The 18,026-nt window shown below is 39.7% G+C and overlaps 1 protein-coding gene across 1 annotated transcript in view; it reads left to right on the forward strand.

Annotated features, from left to right (window-relative positions):
- Positions 1-18,026, forward strand: part of NINL (ninein like) — a 186,097-nt gene that overhangs the window by 73,951 nt on the left and 94,120 nt on the right. Inside the window, 5 exon segments of the mRNA XM_043989359.1 lie at positions 858-971; positions 5,153-5,325; positions 7,063-7,129; positions 11,792-11,976; positions 14,753-14,905. Of these exon segments, the coding sequence (XP_043845294.1) occupies positions 858-971; positions 5,153-5,325; positions 7,063-7,129; positions 11,792-11,976; positions 14,753-14,905 (692 nt within the window).

The raw sequence follows: 18,026 nt of genomic DNA on the forward strand, positions 1-18,026 counted from the left end.
AGGATCCTACTATAGTAACTGATTACAGATAATTGGATATTTGGAAATTTAGATAAGACACTGACTCTTCCCTCCTGGAAGGGTTTAGTATGGAAGAGTAAAAGGTGTTGGGGATCATGGAAAGCTTTTTGAAGAAGGTAGCATTCAAATTGGCTTTTGAGGGAGAGCCAGGACGTATGAAGCTTGGTGTCAACATGGCTAGCAAGATGATGAGGGAGGAGGTGATATTCTGCTAGAGCCTTCTAGTGAATGAGTCAAGGAGGACACAGAGTGGTGGCATGGGTGGGGCAGGGCAGAAGTTTGAGGGCCAAAAGGAATACTGTGTGAGGTTCAGATGTCTGGTGAGAAGAGAGCCTGTGAGTAACGTGAAACATGGCTGGAGTCAGTGAGACCAAAAGCTACACAGAGGTCAAGGACGACATGGACTGAGAAAACAGTTCATCAGATATAGTGATTAAGAGATCACATATATCTTTTGACAGAAGTTTCAGTCAAGGATATGTGTTTCCCCAGACGTTTAGGGGGAGTGACTGTTTTCACTCTTTTCTGTGTATCCCGAGAGCCCAGCAGAGGGCTTGGTACATAGTAGGTGCTTGAGTGCTTGTTCATTGATAGAATTTGTGGGGGTCAGAAGTCTAATTGCTAGCGGTTGGGAAGTAAGTGGGTTATTAGGAAGTAGAGACAGTATAGACTACTATTTCTAGGAATTTGGTAATGAAAAAGAAAAGAGATACAGGGTGGCAGTTTGATGAGATGGTAGAATTTTTAAGGGTTGGGAAGACCTAAACTTGAGGATTTTGTTGCTATCACTATTATAATCTTGCTTGTTCTTGAATTTTTTTTTGTTGTTTGTCTAGATTTTCAAAATTATCCACACTTAAGTGGCTCAAATGCAGTGCTTGACTCTCCACCTCTCATACCAGCTGAGGATGAATTTCCCAGCCCTCGACTCGGTGGCCCCATTCAAAAAGGTACTCTTGCTGAACTCCTGCTTAACTCTAGGCCTGATTTGAACTTATTTCCACAGGTTAGGGTTTTTAAAAAACCCAACTCATGTGTACATGTGGTAAAGATGTACCAGATTTCCCTTCCCAGAACTGCAGTATATTTTCTCCACAAAGTTCCATCTTCCTTTGGTTTTCCAGTGCTTCTGCTCATTTCTTTTGTGACTGCTTGGTTCCCCAACCCCCACCTGTCACCAGATGTTCTGCACTTTGTCCTTGTTCTTTTACTTCCCTTACCCATCACATCCTTTTAAACACTTTTTTACATGCCCAGCTTCCACCCCTTCTAGCCTATTCCTTAAGAAACGTTGTCAATCTTAAGAATATTTTATTTTTTTCCAGTTGCATGTAAAGATATTTTTCAAGATATTTTCTCCCTTCCCTCCCTTCCTCCCCAAGACAGCAACAAGTCTGATACAGGTTATATATGTACAATCATGTTAAACATATTTCCACATTGAAACTGGAGTTCTAGTCCTGTCTTTGCTATTCACAACACTCACTTGCTCCATGATCTTAGAGAATCCCCTTTATCTCTCTGAGCCTTGGTTTCCAGATATGTTAAATGAAGGATGCAGCCTTGATGTCTCTGTGGTCCTTTCCAGATTTAAAATTCTGTTATGGTCTAACAATTGGGATATGGTAAAATTACCTCCTTCTCTATGACTTCTTGTTTCTCTGTCCTCTTGTGTGGTCATGCACACTAAAGTGTTGTGGGGTTTTTTTGCCTTTTTTTTTTTTTTTTTTTTTTTGGTGAGGCAATTGGGGTTAAGTGACTTGCCCAGGGTCACATAGCTAGTGAGTGTTAAGTGTCTGAGGCCGGATTTGAACTCAGGTACTCCTGATTCCAGGGCCGGTGCTTTATCCACTGCACCACCTAGCCACCCTAAGCGATATCTTCTAACTCTTAAGTCGAACACTTGTCACTACCCCAGGTGCCTCTCATTTTTCAATAACATCTGGTCATGAAAGAGGGAGGTTATATATTTTTCTGGACTATTCTGATGAGATCAAGTGTGAAATACTATGGAAAATATGTGGGGTTTTCTGGGCAACTCATTATCGTAAGAAGATAATTGGCTGGAAAGGCTGGTCAAGGCTAGGGAATAAGCTAAACAGGAGCAAGGAAATACAATTAAGGGAAGAAAATTGAAACTGAAAAGCATAAAAAACCCCTGGTTTGCCATGTGATATTTTTAGATGACAGATTATTCTCCAATTGCAGAAGTACTAATACTTCAAATTTTGGGAATGAATTTAGATTCATTACTAGGGAACAAAATCGAATGTATTGCCAAGATTAGATTACCTAACAAGTCTGTTTCCCTAGTATATTGGGTGATTCACAAGGGCCTTGTGTAACAATTGTCCTCAGTTTTCTTTCTCATGGCCCTCCTACACCTTCAGCTTCCCACTTGATTCCTGACTTCCTTTTGTTTATAATTCCTCTTACTCATATAAGGAACTTCTACAACTAAATTAGCATGAAGAATTTCACCACACTTCAAAATAATCGGCTAGCCATCTCTTTTTTCCTGGCATCTAAAGTCAGATCCAATTTTATCTTCCAAAAGTCTGATACCATTGAATAACCTGACCTTGTCACCTTCTTGCATTTGTTCCCTGTTGCTTCAAGGGTTAAAAAAAATAAAATTAAATGGAAAAAAAAAAAACCCAGGGTAAAGACTTGACCAAGGTCATGTAGGTAATCCATAGCCTTAGCTTGTTAATTAAGGCCTTCTACAACATGGCTGTAACCTAGCATATCAGTCTTGTTTCATATTTTTTTCTTTTTTTGTTTTTCTTTTTGTTATTTTGGCAGGACAATGAGGGTTAAGTGATTTGCCCAGGGTCACACAGCTAGTAAGTATTAAGTGTCTGAGGCTGGATTTGAACTCATGTCTTCCTGAATCCAGGGCCCATGCTTTATCCACTGTGCCACCTAGCTGCCCCTCATATTATCCTCTTAAAGAACTCTGTATTCCATCTATTCCATCCATACCAGACTAAGCTCTTCCCTATTCTCATCCCATCCTCTCTCAACTTTGAATGGGTGGTCCCTCATATTTGAAATTCATTCTTTCCATGTCTCTAATTTTTGGAATGGGTTTCTTTCTTCAAGGATCTTTTCTCCTTCATGAAACACTGCCTAATTCCCCAAGAAAAAGTCATCTCCACATCCTCTGGATCTCTTCTTTGTCCTTTTGCATGGCAATGTGGCATAGCAGAAGAGTACTGGCTCTGGAGTCAGTGATTCTGAGTTTTAATCCTGGTTCTTTCCTTTTATTTACTTTTTTATTTACTTACTCATTCATTCATTCATTCATATATCTATTTATTTATCTGTCAATTAATTAATTAATCTATTTATTTACTTATTGAGTCCTGGTTCTGCTACTTACCTCTTGTAATACCTAGTTCCTGTATTTATATAATGATCCTGTCATGTGTCATACTTGTGTTCCTATCATATCTTCCCTATTACATTCCTTGAGGGCAGGGACTATTGGATTTTTAAAAAAATTTATACCTCTAGCACTTAGTGACTGTACAGATCTCGCCCATCTAATAGGGAAGGCTAGATAAGTATTTGACCAAACATGTTTAGATTTCCTACTAACCTAGTCTTCACCCTGCCCTCCTCCATCTCCCTCAAGGTTCCCCCTACCTCATTATTTCCTTGTTGTCTCAAATCTCTAAAATTCATCTTCTCTTTTATGGACAGCTTTACCTCTTTCCTGATGTTCCTACTCCATTCCATATCATTGCTGCAATTGTTTTGGAGTAAATTCTGACCCGGGGCAGCTAGGTGGTGCAGTTGGTAGAGTGTTAGGCCTGGAGCCAAGAAGAGTCATCTTCTGAGTTCAAATCTGACCTCAGATACTTACTAGTCATATGTCTGTGTAAATTAACCCTATTTGCCTCGGTTTTCTCATCTGTAAAATGAGCTGAAGAAGGAAATGGCAAACTACTCCAGTATCTTTGCCAAGAAAGTTCCAAAGAGGGTCACAAAAAGTTGGATCCAACTGAACAAATCAAACAATAACAACAAATTCTATCCCTGGCAGTTTTAGCCAAAATGAATTAGGGGAAGAGACACACAGGATTCTAGGGGTCACCAGAAACCCCACAAAGCAAATCCTGAGTTCTTTTCTGACATACTTGCTGCTAAGTTTCAAAGGCACTTATTTAACCATTTGTTGGAGTTAAGTAGTATGTTAGTACTCTTCTCATGCCAATCCTGACCTATATTCACTAGATCTCATAGCCTCAAAATTTAGCTTTAAAATGTAAAATGTAAAGTGAAATTAGTAAGCTGTTGCGAGACTTCTAAAGTTATATGTAATTGGGGGGGAGGGGCGGAGCAGGGCAATGAGGGTTAGGTGACTTGCCCAGGATCACACAGCTAGTAAGCATCAAGTGTCTGAGGCTGAATTTGAACTCAGGTCCTCCTGAATCCAGGGCCAATGCTTTATCCACTGAGCCACCTAGTTTCCTCCTCTTCTTTTTCTTCTTCTTTCGAATTAAAAGGAGTTTATTAAAATAGGATAAGGGGGGGCAGCTAGGTGGTTCAGTGGATAAAGCACCGGCCCTGGAGTCAGGAGTACCTGAGTTCAAATCTGGCCTCAGACACTTAAGACTTACTAGCTGTGTGACCCTGGGCAAGTCACTTAACCCCAATTGCCTCACTTTAAAAAAAAAAAATAGGATAAGGCAGCAACATGCTAATGGGCTGATCCATGGGGAGCAACCTATACATCATATTTTGAAGGTTTTTTGTTTTTATTTTGGTACTTTCCTAAGCAGAGACTTTAAAGAGGCATTATTTGGGAATCTATGGGCCAAGGTGGTTTTTTTTTCCTTCTTTAAAAATATTTCCTGGGGCAGCTAGGTGGCGCAATGGATAAAGCACTGGCCTTGGATTCCGAAGGACCTGAGTTAAAATCGGGCTCAGACACTTGACATTTACTATCTGTGTGATCCTGGGCAATTCACTTAACCCTCATTGCTCTGCAAAAACAAAAACAAAAAGATATTTCCTTACTAGCTGTGTAACCCTGGGCAAGTCACTTAACCCTCATTACCCTGCGTGCCCCCTCCCCCCACCACCAATATTTCTCAGGTTTCCAGATTTTTTTTCTTCCTAGCTGGCCCAGATGAAGTTCAGCCAAAGTATGTGAATGGAGCCAAGTGGTATGGTCGGCGGTCCAGACCTGAGCTACAAGATCCTGAGACTGAAACCAAGTTTTTGCAAGAACATCAAGTAAATGCCAATGTGAAAAGCCCACTGAGGCGCTCAACCTCTCTGGAAAGTGTCGAGGTGGGTCCCACTCTCTAGTGCTTCCTTCTCCCTTGTTACTCAGTGTTGGGCTAAGCATTCCTCAGTAGTGCCATTGGTGGTATTAAAGTAGCCAAATGCCCCCATGAAAGCTGGGGATGAGGGAGACAGTGAATGTTCTGCTGTGAATTGTCTGACTGGTCACTTCCTTTTAGGACTGAGGGAAAAGCTCTTTTTTCACTCCTTGTCGAATAACTGGACCCACAATAAAACCTCACGTGCCAAAGAAGTGTGTGTTTATGTGTGTGTGTGTGTGTGTGTGAGCGCGCGCGTGTGCATGTGCATGTGTGCATGTGCTCTCAGAGTCCCTGGTGGTTACAGCTTCATAACAAGTCATTTTAAAGTACAGGAGGCTCAACTCTCCCTACCAGGATCACATAGGACACACTAGAGCATGAACTTCCAACCTTATATAGAAGCCCCAGACATTTACCACTAACTTTGGCTTTTAACTGGCAAAGTGAATAATTCAGATCCTTTCAAAGCTGAATTGCCCTGTTTGGCCATCCTGTATCGATCCAGTGAAGGTCAGTGTGGTAGAGTGGAAAGAGTGCTGGATTGGGTGTTAGAGGTCCTCAGTCTCTGTCCCTGAGGGAATTATCGCAGATATGAGCATGCTGAATGAAAAGATATATTGTATTTTATTAACTAGAATTAATCCTATCCCAGCAGTGGACAGAGGTAAGAATGTAAGAAATGCCAAATTGTAACGGACTAGCATTGACCCAGTAAACTGTGCTGGCTTTTGATGATGAAATTAGGGGTGACTTTAGAGGGGAGAACTTGAGTGATTCCTTCTACGTCTTGACATCAAAAAGATTATGGGGGCAGCTAGGTGGCTCAGTGGATAAAGCACCGGCTTTGGATTCAGGAGGACCTGAGTTCAAATCCGGCTTCAGACACTTGACACTTACTAGCTGTGTGACCCTGGGCAAGTCACTTAACCCTCATTGCCACGCCAAAAAAAAAATAATTTATGGAGGTATCAGGAATATTCTGTAAAAAAAACTTGGGAGTGGATAACTATTGGTATGGAATATTGTGTATATTGGCAGGCTGTTGTATAACCCTTTCCTTTTTTTAGATGAGGAAACTAAGCCCCATAGAGATTTAGTAAGTTGCTCAATCACATAGGGTAGGAAGTGGCAAGTGCATAATTTGAACCCAGATCCTCTGACATGACATTGTATGCTAGCTCCTCTGTCTAACTCTTGATGCTCTATTGCATCACACTGTCTCCACATTTGCCCTCTCTCGTTGTCCTAATTGAATCCTCTTTCCAATAAATGTTAATACCTGGGTCCAATCTTCTTACCCCAAGGCCAATATTTTACCTTGCCAAGTTGCTTTACACCATGCTGTCTCTAACAGAGTTAAGGGCAACCTTGGGCACTTAAGAGAGGCATAACTTCCCCTAATAAAGGCTGGGGAAAGCTGGTAAATATTTAAGAATTGGCTCTTGGGTGGAGGTGAGGATGGGGGTGGAAAAGGTTGTGGCAACAACACATTTTTAACTGGATCATTAACATTTTCTCCATCGCTTTCTTAAGTCTAGAAAATCAACATAATAATAAATCTGATTTGTAGTATTTGCTAAATTTCTGTACTATGTATTATGGGAAGTCTTCTTAAATTTGAGGTCCTAAAAATATTTTCATAACTGTATTTCAGTATACTTGGTTTCCTTTCTTTCTTTCATTCCTTCTTTTTTTTTCACAGAGTCTCAAGTCAGATGAAGAACCTGAAAGTGCTAAAGAACCCCAGAATGAGACTTTCGAAACACAAGGTAAGCCTCATTTGTAGCAAATTGGCTGGTGTTTGCTCTGAGATCATGAAGGCAGTGAGTGCTCCAGTCAATCCTTCTAGACTATTCTATTAGCTATACCTCAAAATGAGATAACAGGATAATAAGTCGATTTGATTTTTGTTGTTCAGTTGTTTTTTCAGTCATGCGTGACTCTTCGTGAGTTCATTTAGGTTTCTTGGCAGAGATACCGTAGTGGTTTGCCATTTCCTTTTCCAACTCGTTTTACAGATGAGGAATCTGAGGTAAACAGGATCAAGTGACTTGTCCAGGGTCACACAGCTATTAAGTCTGAGCCAGATTAGAACTCAGGTCTTCCTGCCTGTAGGCCCAGCACTCTATCCACTGTGCCACCTAGTTGTCCATTTGATTTGCCCAAGGTGAAATGTTAGCACGATTTGCATGGAGGGTTCTCTAGATACACACTAGTCAACCAAAGGCATAGAGAACTTCAGAACATGGTTCTTGCCCTGAAGAAGTTTATAATCTTGTCAGAGAGACAAGAATAACATGCATGAAATGATATTAAAGAATACAAGCTAGTATATCATTAAATATGAAATTATTTGATACAGAATATAATTCAATTCAGTAAACATTTATTTTTTAATTATAAAAGTATTTTATTATTTTCCCGTTATATGCAGAGATAGTTTTCAACATTTTTTTTTATAAGATTTCTAGTTTCAAATTTTTTTCCTCCTTCCCCCTTCCCAAGACAGTAAGTAATCTGATATAGGTTATATATGTATAATAACATTAAACATATTTCTTCATTAGTCATGTTATAAGAGAAGAATTAGAGAAAAATGAAAAAACCTCAAAAAAGAAAAACAACAGCACCAAAAACAAAAGAAATAGTATGGTTCAATCAGCATCTAGATTCCATAGTTCTTTTTTTTCGGGATTTGGAGAGCCTTTTCCATCATGAGTCCTTTGGAACTATCTTGGACCATTGTATGACTGAGAAGAATCAAGTCTATCACAGTTGATCAACACATAATGTTGATGATACTATGTACAATGTTCTCCTGGTTCTGCTCACTCTCATCATCAGTTCGTGCAAGTCCTTCCAGGTTTCTCTGAAATCTGCCTGCTCATCATTTCTTACAACACACTCAAATTCCATCAGTAAACATTTATTAAGTGATTACTATGTGCATGCTATACATACAGTGGGAATTCAGTGGAGAAAAATAATTGAAGAGGGCAGACTCCATAGAGGAGTGGGATTTAAGCTGAACCTTAAACAATGGGTAGGGCTTAGACAGAGGACAGATGGGGAGGAACAACATGAGTGGAAGCATGGGAGGAGGAGTTGGCATCATCATGTTCATAACACAGTAAACAGACTAGTCTAAAGGGGAAGGGAGAGTGTTAGGAAATAGAGAAAAATAAGGTTGGATAGATAGGCTGGACCATTTATGGGAGACTTGGAAAGACAGGCAGAAATAACTAAGAAGTAGAGTTTTGGCTGATGTGGTTAAAATGAAACTAGGAAGCCACTGCAGCTTTTTGAGTAGAACAGGGACCCGAGGAAAGTAGGTTTGGAGTAAGATTAGTTTAGAGGCAGGTATAGGTTGCATTGGAGAAGGGAAAGCCAGTACAACTCCTCAGGCCTCTGAGCTCTTTTGACTTTAAAGAATTAATATTATAGCAAGGAAGCTTCTGCCTCAGGTATAAATGGCCGTACTATGTCTAAAGGGAGATGGATTTACCTGAATGCTCTAAGGACACAGCTTCCTTCTTGGAGAAGTTATAAAACCACTGAAGATATCCACATTTCCTCCAGATGATTGCCTGTAGAATCCGATTCCAAAGGGATATTCTAGTTCAAGTACCTGTGGTCATTAGCTTAAAGGGTCTTAAGACCATTGGACATTGGAAGAAGCCTCTGTAGATTGAAGAATATTAGTCTAATATTAGACTAATATTAGAATATTAGTCTGAAAGGGAATTCAGAAGTAATTTATTCTACATCTTCTTTCCCTTCTTCCCTCTCTCCCATCCCAGTTTCATAGTTGAGGAAATCTGAGATTGAGAGTAGGGATAATGATTTAACCAAAGTCACAAAGCTAGTGAATAGCAGAGCTGTGGGTTTTGTTTGTTTGTTTTGCAACAGATTATCAGAGTCAAGTTTTCAGGGATCTCTATAACAAATACCAGTTCCTAATGTTGGACTTGTAACTTGAACCAGCCTGACTCTGCCTCATCACATGCAGGCCATCAAGGACTAATGAGCATAGGGACTGGATATTTAGCTTCTCTATAAATCTTGATAGACACATTGGGACTACCTCCTGATGACAGTCCCATCGAATTTAGGAGAAGTCTGACCAAAGAGCAAAAGCAACTGACACTGAACTTGAATTTTCTCTGAAATTAAAAATTAGCTGCCATTAGCATACTCTTTTATTTGTGTTCCTATAAAAGTCATACTCCTTTGAGTAAGAAAAAAATCAATCCAATCCAATCAACATTTATTAAAAAGTGTAACTATATGCCAGGCACTGTTAAGTGCTGGGGATACAATTAATTAAAAAAAAAAAGACAGTTCTTGCCCTCAAAGAGCTTACAATCAAATGGGGGAAGACAACACACAAGGAGTTGAAAGGAGGCAGAGCAATAGATACAGAGTGAAATGAGTCAAAAAATCCATTTTCTGCTCTCTTTCAAGGAAGACATTGGGAGGAGTTTGGTATTCCATCTTCCAGTCTTCTGTCAGAGGACAGAGGAAGAGGGAAGTGGTGTCAATTAGGCTTGAGTTATTAGCATGGTGATGAGATTAGAGGTGATGAGCCTAACTAGGGAGGGGCATCATGTTCCACAGAATTGAAACCTGGCAGGGCAACAGATGCCCAGTGGAGTGAGGAAAAAGAAGAGGGAGATATTCAAGTTACAATATTTCAGTTGGTTAGACTTTTGCTCTTAAAGCAAGAATGGTTTAAAAAAAAAAAAAAGGCCAGTGTATGAGAAGAATGTAGTCACAAAACTACCCACAACCTTAAAGGAAACACAGCCCCAAAATAATTAGGTGACCTTTACCTGAGGAACAGGTTTAGATTTTTTTTTTTTACGATGATTCCTTTATAACCTTGTAAGGAAACCTTTACCTCCTAGCTCAGAGCTGACAGCAAGCATACTAACGCTCAGATAAAACTACAGAATAATTAGATGTTTCTTTGTGCTTTTCAAAAATTTTGTCCATGTACCAATCTTGGGAAATAAATCCCTAAATCCCCAGTGCTTTGAAAAATAATAAAATTTTAACCCTGGAAAGGTCCTCAGAGATCATTTAGACCAATTTTTATTCATTCCCTTTTTTAAAAACAACTATAAGCTTTGGTGTCACTTATGTGTTGTGCGTAGACAAATAGATTTAATTTTCTTAATACCACCCAAGTCTATCCATGGTGTGCCTTCACCAGACACATTCAGATCACTCAGGCAGAAGTAGGGGTTGGGATCCAGTGGTTTGGAATGCTGCCTCTGTTCTTGTTTCACTCAATCCACATGACTGGTGTTCTCAAGAGTGGTTGTATGTGGAAACAAATTGTAAGATATGTACTTTTCCTTCATACATATGTTCTAATACCTCTGAAGCACTTGTGTTCTCTTAAGATAAGTACCCTTTGAATAAATTGAGATCTTAGACACACATGTGTCAGTGGGCAAAATCAGAGGAAAAAGACATTTTAACAAAAACTTGTCTTTTAATATATAGATAATGTGGTTCTTTTTTGTATGTTTATAATGATCTTAGGTGTAGGGTGTTTTTTAGAATTTATTGATTTGTTTTTTACATTGCTGTCCTTTATTTATTCCCAATCATATTTCACCAATATAATCTTATGTATGTTGTAACAATGAAGTACAAGTAAGCAAAAGACATAAAAACATTGGCCATAGTCTGAAAGCAGATGTCTTAGTCGGCTCCCATGGTCAGGACAGCTAGGTGGCACAGTGGATAAGTGTACTGGCCCTGGAATCAGGAGTACCTGAGTTCAGATCTCCCCTCAGACATTTACTAGCTGTCTGGTCCTGGACAAGTCACTTAATCCCGATTGCCTCAAACATCCAGCATTATCTCCAGTCATCCTGATATATAGCCTGCCACTGGATCCAGATGGCTCTGGAGGAGAGAGTGAGACTGGTGACTTTACACAACCTTCCCTCACTTAAATCCAGCTCTCTGCAAGTCATCACATCACTTTCCAATGTCATAGACCTCTTGGAGAACAAAGGAGCAACAACATTGAGAACAGGGAGATATGTTTCATCATCAGTCTGCAGGAATCAGAATTGGTCTCCTTATATTGATCTAGGTTCTTATTTTTTTTTTTCAGTTATTTTCTTTTACATTCTTTTTGGTTCTGCTTCCACATCATTCATGCAAGTGTTCTCAAGTTTCTCTGAACTGTTCACATTCATATTTTAACCTCTTACTTAATTTGTTCCAATATTCCCCAGTCAATGGGAACTTAATTTGTTTCCAGTTGTTTGTTATCCCCCAAAAAAAGGGTTGCTCTAAATATTTTGGTAACTTTATGGATCTCAGTGAGGAAGTTTGTGAAAAAATTTTTCTCATGTTTCAAAATATCTCAAATATTTACCTGAATGACTTTGTTTCCCTATGATTTGCAGGCCAAACCTGGAACCCTGAGATATTTGGGGATTCCCCAAAGTCCCTCAATGCTTCCTTAGATGTAACTGAGAACCAGGTCCGGGGAATTTGGGAAGACCTTGGAGTTGGGAGCAGTGGTTATCTAGATGAGGAAGAATTGGCAATAGTTTGTAAGAACATTGGACTGCAAGAACTTGAAAAAGAGGTAAGACAGCCCGAAATAGGTTTCATCCCATGGTTTACAAATATGTGGCTGGATTCTTGAAATATTCAAAGTTCTGTTATGTTTCACAGCTACCCAAAGTGTTTCCAGAGTGAGAGCCCAAGTGCAGAGGCCACATAGACTTTGACTAAAGGAAAGATGTTTAGGAAGATAGCTTCCTGTGGCTTGAGGATAAAATAAGTTCTGATAAACAACATAATTAATGTCAAATGCTTAGACTATTAAGTATCTTCTTTCACCCTATCCCTCCTCAAAAGTGTTTTGCTTCTGAGTGCCCCCTCCATCAGTCTGCCCTCCCTTCTATCACCCCCCTCCCTTATCCCCTTCCCCATCTACTTTCCTGCAGGGTAAGATAGATTACTCAATTGAGTATGTATGCTATTCCCTCTTTGAATCAATTCTGATGAGAGTGGAGCTCACTCACTCCCCTGCATCTCTCCCATTTTCCCCTCCATTCCATAAGCTTTTTCTTGCTTCTTTTATGTGAGATATTTTATTCCCATTCCACCTCTCCCTTTCCCTTTTTCCCAGTGCATTCCTCTCACCCTTAATTTTATTTTTTAAAGATATCATCCCTTCATATTCAACTCACACCTTTGCCTTCTGTCTAAATATACTCCATCCAGCTGCTAATTTTTTGACTTTTTTGTTAGAGTGGGGCACTGCTTCCAGGGTGGAGGGCACACTGTCCCAAGCTTCAAGGGGTTTGAGCAGCTATTCTCCAAGATACTTCTAGAAATTTGTAAGTCCTTAGTTCTTCCAAGGTGGTATGATTTAAGGAGAAGTATGTTCACCACTCTCCTGGTCTGTGCTCTTGTCTGCAAGCAACCACAGGCCTGTTTCTCTGCCCTGGAACCTGGAACAGAGCCCTGTTCTACTGTGGCTGCAAGCTCTGGTTCACTTGTGCTCCTCCCTTGCCTGGGACCACCACCCAAGACTTCGACTCAGATCTGAGCATAGACAAAACAACAGAGTTCTACCTCAGCACCAGCAAAGAGACCCATGTAATCTCCTCCTGGCCAACCACACTGTCTGTGGGTTGAGTTCCAGAAGCAGCAGCTGCTGCAACTGATTCAGAAGCTCCTGAGGCCTGGTTCACTGGGCCTGGGTCTGTGCTCACCCCAGGACAACAGACCTTTCCTGCCAACCTTCTAAGTTGTCTTTGGCTGGAAAATTATTTCACTTTGTCCTTTTGTGGGTTTTGCTACTCTGGGTGTTGTCTTACAGCATTATTTGAAGGTATTTAGAGAGGAGACTTGGGGAGAGCTCAGGCAAGTCACTGTCTTTCCTCTGCCATCTTGGCTTCACCCCTGCTTATTGATTTTAAAGTAGAGAATCATAGATTTAGAGCTTATCAATCATTTAGTCAAATCTCCTTACCTGACTTTAGGTGGCTCAGCAGACAAAGTATTGGACCTAGAGTCAGAAAGACTCATCTTCCTGAGTTCAAATCCAGCCTCAGGCACTTAGGACCTGTGTGACCCCTGGGCAAGTCACTTAACCCTGTTTGTCTTAGTTCCTGCTCTGTAAAATGAGCTGAAGAAGGAAATGGTGACCCACCCCAGTATCTTTGCCAAGAAAATCTGTAGTGGGGTCATGAATCAAAAATGGCTAAACGACAATGGTGCTTATTTTTCCAGATGACTCAACTGAGGCATTAAGAGATTTATCCAACATCACATGGCAATGTATTGGCAGAGCTGGCATTCAAACTTCAATCCTAAATCTGGCACTCTTTACACTGTACCACACAATGTAGGGTGTTTTTTAAAAATTTCTCAGTTTTAAGAATTGCTTTTTGGTATATGATTGTGGTAGAATACTACTGCACTATAAAAAAAAGATGACCTGACTGATTTTAGAAAAACATGGAAAGACTTGTATGAAATAATGAAGAGTGAAATGAACAGAACCAAGAGAACATTATACACAGTAAGAGCTACAGTAAGAACAACTTTGAATAACTGAGTATTATAAGTACCCAAATCAACTACAAAGGAGAAAAGAAATGATAAATAGAAATATGTATAGTATGGTTTTACATATATACACATATTTGTGTCTAATGGTAGCCTTCCCTAGGACAGAGTGGGGAGAAGGGGGGAGAAAAAAGTGCATAGCAGAGAACAAAAGAAAACTTAGAAGGAAGCACAGAAAAGTAGGATAGTTTTGAAAATAATGCATAGCATTTATTACATAGGTTATTTTTTGTGGGGCAATGAGGGTTAAATGATTTGCCCAGGGTCACACAGCTAGCAAGTATCAAGTGTCTGAGGCCGGATTTGAACTCAGGTCCTCCTGAATCCAGGGCCAATGCTTTATCCACTGTGCCACCTAGCTGCCCCTATTACATAGTTCTCAAAAAAAAAAAAAAAAACCGCAAACAGTGTGTAATGGAAATTCATGGTTTTATATTGAATCCTCTTTTTATGTTTTGCTGTGTACGTGAAAATGTTCTCTTTTTGTATTTAAGTTCAAAATGAATAATTTTTTTAAAAAAAGAATTGTTTTTGAGAAGTTTTCAAAGTTAAAATGTCCCTAGGAAGGGGGGAACTTTCAGTAAATAGTAGATTATGCTAACTGATTGTGCCACAAAAATTGCCTGTTAGAAGGAGGCAAGCCTCATTTCAATCTGCAAAAACACTTCCCAGTATTTACTACCATTGGAGGAGAAAAAAAGACACCATAGATTTCCAAATATGGCTACAACACACAGAGATCATGTTCCTAATTCTGTGTTCCAATGTCTTTTCTACAGGAACTTGATGATTTGTTTAACAAATTGGACCAAGATGGTGATGGCAGAGTTAGTTTTAAAGAGTTCCAGCTTGGGGTGTTCAGTCATGGGCCCTTTTCGGTCCCTGGATCTTCCACTCCCATCAAACCTAACACGCACTGGCCACATCACCAGGTAAACATTACTAGGTAAACTGGAAAGCTTAAATGACAAAAAGTAAAACTCAAACAAGGATTCCAGCCTCTAGGTGACTGAAATTCCCAAGTCATCAGTAAACAGAGCATACACATCACAGAACCCTGAAAGACTTCTGACCTCTGTTCTTGAGGAACCAGGGAGGCTGGTTGACAGTGTAAGGATTGTTCTGAAATGCAGAGTTCTTAATTTTCACTAAAATCTTTAAGCAGCAAAGAGGAAATGGAGAATGTAGGTAATAGGATCATACATCTAAAACTGGAGGGGGAATCTCAGAAATATCTAGTCTGACCCCCTTATTTTACAGATAAAGAAGCTGAAGCCCAGTTGTAACTGCCTAAGGTCATACAAGTAGTATAGGTATACAAGTAGTCCAGAGAGATTTGAATCCAGGTTTTCTGAATCCAGAACTCTCTACAGAAGTGCTATGAAACTCAAGAGATAGATCTCTGTGCCAATATATTGAACTTAGAAAACCACAAATTACCATCAATTATGTTGTATTGTATTTTAATTTTATTTTGTTAAATGTTTCCCAATTACTTTTTAAAAAAAATTTGGTTCACCTGGCTGAGAGTTTGATACCTCTCCTGTACACTATATGTACTATGTTTACTTTCTAGAAGAGAGCTTAAATAATGTTTATTGATTGATTGATAATTGATTTTTTTCTCTGTTTAGAATTTTATTTTCCAAATTACATGTACAAACAAATTTTTAACATCAATTTTTAAAAACTTTGTCTTCCAACTTCTCTTCCTCCCTCCCTTCCCACCCCCCAAGAATTCAAGCAATTCATTATAAGTTATATATGAGTAGTCATGGAAATCATCTCCACATTAACTATGTTGTGAGAGAAAACAGAGAAAAACTGTGAGAATCAGAGCCCTACCAACCTGCTGAGAAAGATATTGCAGGGACGCTCCACCATGAAAAGAATGCTTGTGACTTAGCATCTGGAAGTGACCTTTTGGGGGTTTTGAAGGTCAGATTGGCGTCAGGAAGTGGTATCTGCCACCTGTTAGTTGTGTCAATCAGAGCTACCAGCCAATTAGCTTGGAGCTATGTGTGTGGATGGCCCTGTTTCCTGTTTCAGAGGAGGATTCTGGGAGAAGCCATGGAGGAGTGAGATCTTTTTGGTTCTGGACTTGAGCTTGGCAGGAGGTCAGAGGCTGGCTCTTAGAGATAGCTAGACGAAGGCTGTTTTACCTCTCTCTGTCTCTGTCTCTGTCTCTGTCTCTCTCTCCACTAACCCCTAATATACTTTAATAAATACTTAATGCCCAAAGATTGTTGCTATATGTTTTCTAGATTTTAGACATCACAGCTAGAATTTTAGACCTTACAAAACAAAACTTCAGATTAAGGAACTGTCAAAAAAAAATAAGCTTCAATCTGTTTTCAGATACCATCAGTTCTTTCTCTGTAGATGGATCACAATTTTCATAAGTCCTTCAGAGTTATATTGGATCATTGCTTTGCTGAAAATAACCACATGCTTCCCAGCAAATTATCTTACACTATTGCTGTTATTTTGCATACAGTACATTTTACTCTGCTTCAGATCATGTAGTTCTTTCCAGGTTTTTCTGGTAGCATCCTGTTCATCATAACTTTTATATAGTACCTTAAACTTGACAAAGAATTTTCTTTACAATAGCCCAGCAAAGTAGGTACCATACGTTTTGCCATTATAGTCAATCATCACAACTATTTCCCTCCATCCTATTCCCTTCCCATGATATTTACTCTATTTTCTATCTTCTTTTATCCTATTCCTCTTCAAAAGTGTTTTACTTTTGACTGCCCCCCCCCCTCCCTTCTTTCACCCTTCCCTCCTTATCCTCTTCACCTCCTACTTTCCTCTAGGGTTAAATAGATTACTCCTCCCAATTGGGTGTGTGTGTTATTCCCTCCTTGAGCCCACTCTGATGAGGTTAAGGCCTTTGAGCTAATTCTGTGTTCTAAATTTTTCTTCCACCCTCCCTTCTCAACCCTCCCTATGAAATTAAGCAATTCAATATAAGTCACACATGTGCAGTTATACAGAACATCTTAACCAGTGTTTTGCTTTTTACTGCTCCCTCCCCCAATCTGCCCTTCCTTCCCTTCCTGCTTTCCCTCAGGGCAAAATATATTACTATACCCATTTGAGTATGTATGTTATTTCCTCTTTGAGCCAATTCTGATGATAGTAAGGTTCACTCACTGCCCTATTCCTTCCCCCTCTTCCCCTCCCCTCCATACGCTTTTTTCTTGTTTCCTTCATGTGACTGATTATTGATTAAAAACTAAATCTGGACTGTGGTTAATAGACTAGGACTGTTATAAATTTAAAGCTGAAAGGGATCTCACAGATAATCCTAGGATTTCTTAAAATTTTGTGTGTCTCATTGACTCCTTTGGCAGTTTGGTAAAACCTATGGACCTCTGCTTAGAGTCAAATCAAAAGAGCATTCATTAAGCTACTATGTACTAGGCATCATGCTAAAGTGTTGGGGATACAAAGAAAGGCAAAAAGCTAATCTCTGTTCTCAGGGACCTCTCAGTCCAATGGAGAAGACAACATACAAACAACTATGTATAAACAAGATGTGTGTATGTGTGTGTATTTAAGATAAATCAGAGGGGCAGCTAGGTGGCACAGTAGATAGAGCACCGGCCCTGGAGTCAGGAGTACCTGAGTTCAAATCCGGCCTCAGACACTTAACACTTACTAGCTGTGTGACCCCGGGCAAGTCACTTAACCCCAATTGCCTCACTAAAAAAAAAACCAAAACCAAAACCAAAAAAAAAAAAAGATAAATCAGAGATAATTATAGAGGGAAGGTACCAGCATTAAGGGGAATCAGGAAAAGTTTCTCACAGAATGTGGGAGATTTTAGGTGGGGTTTGAAGGAAGCCAGGAAAACCAAGACATGCAGATGAAGAAGGAGAGCATTTCAGGGGAATGGGAAACACCCAGTGAGGAGTACCCAGTGAACATGCCCAGAGTTAGGAGATAGAATGTATGATTCAAGGAACAGCAAGCTGGTCAGTGTCATAGGATCAGATTATATGGAGGGGAGTAAGGTATTATAAGACTGGGAAGATATGAAAA

Source organism: Dromiciops gliroides, chromosome 2 (assembly GCF_019393635.1).
Source record: "Dromiciops gliroides isolate mDroGli1 chromosome 2, mDroGli1.pri, whole genome shotgun sequence".
NCBI lineage: Eukaryota > Metazoa > Chordata > Mammalia > Microbiotheria > Microbiotheriidae > Dromiciops > Dromiciops gliroides.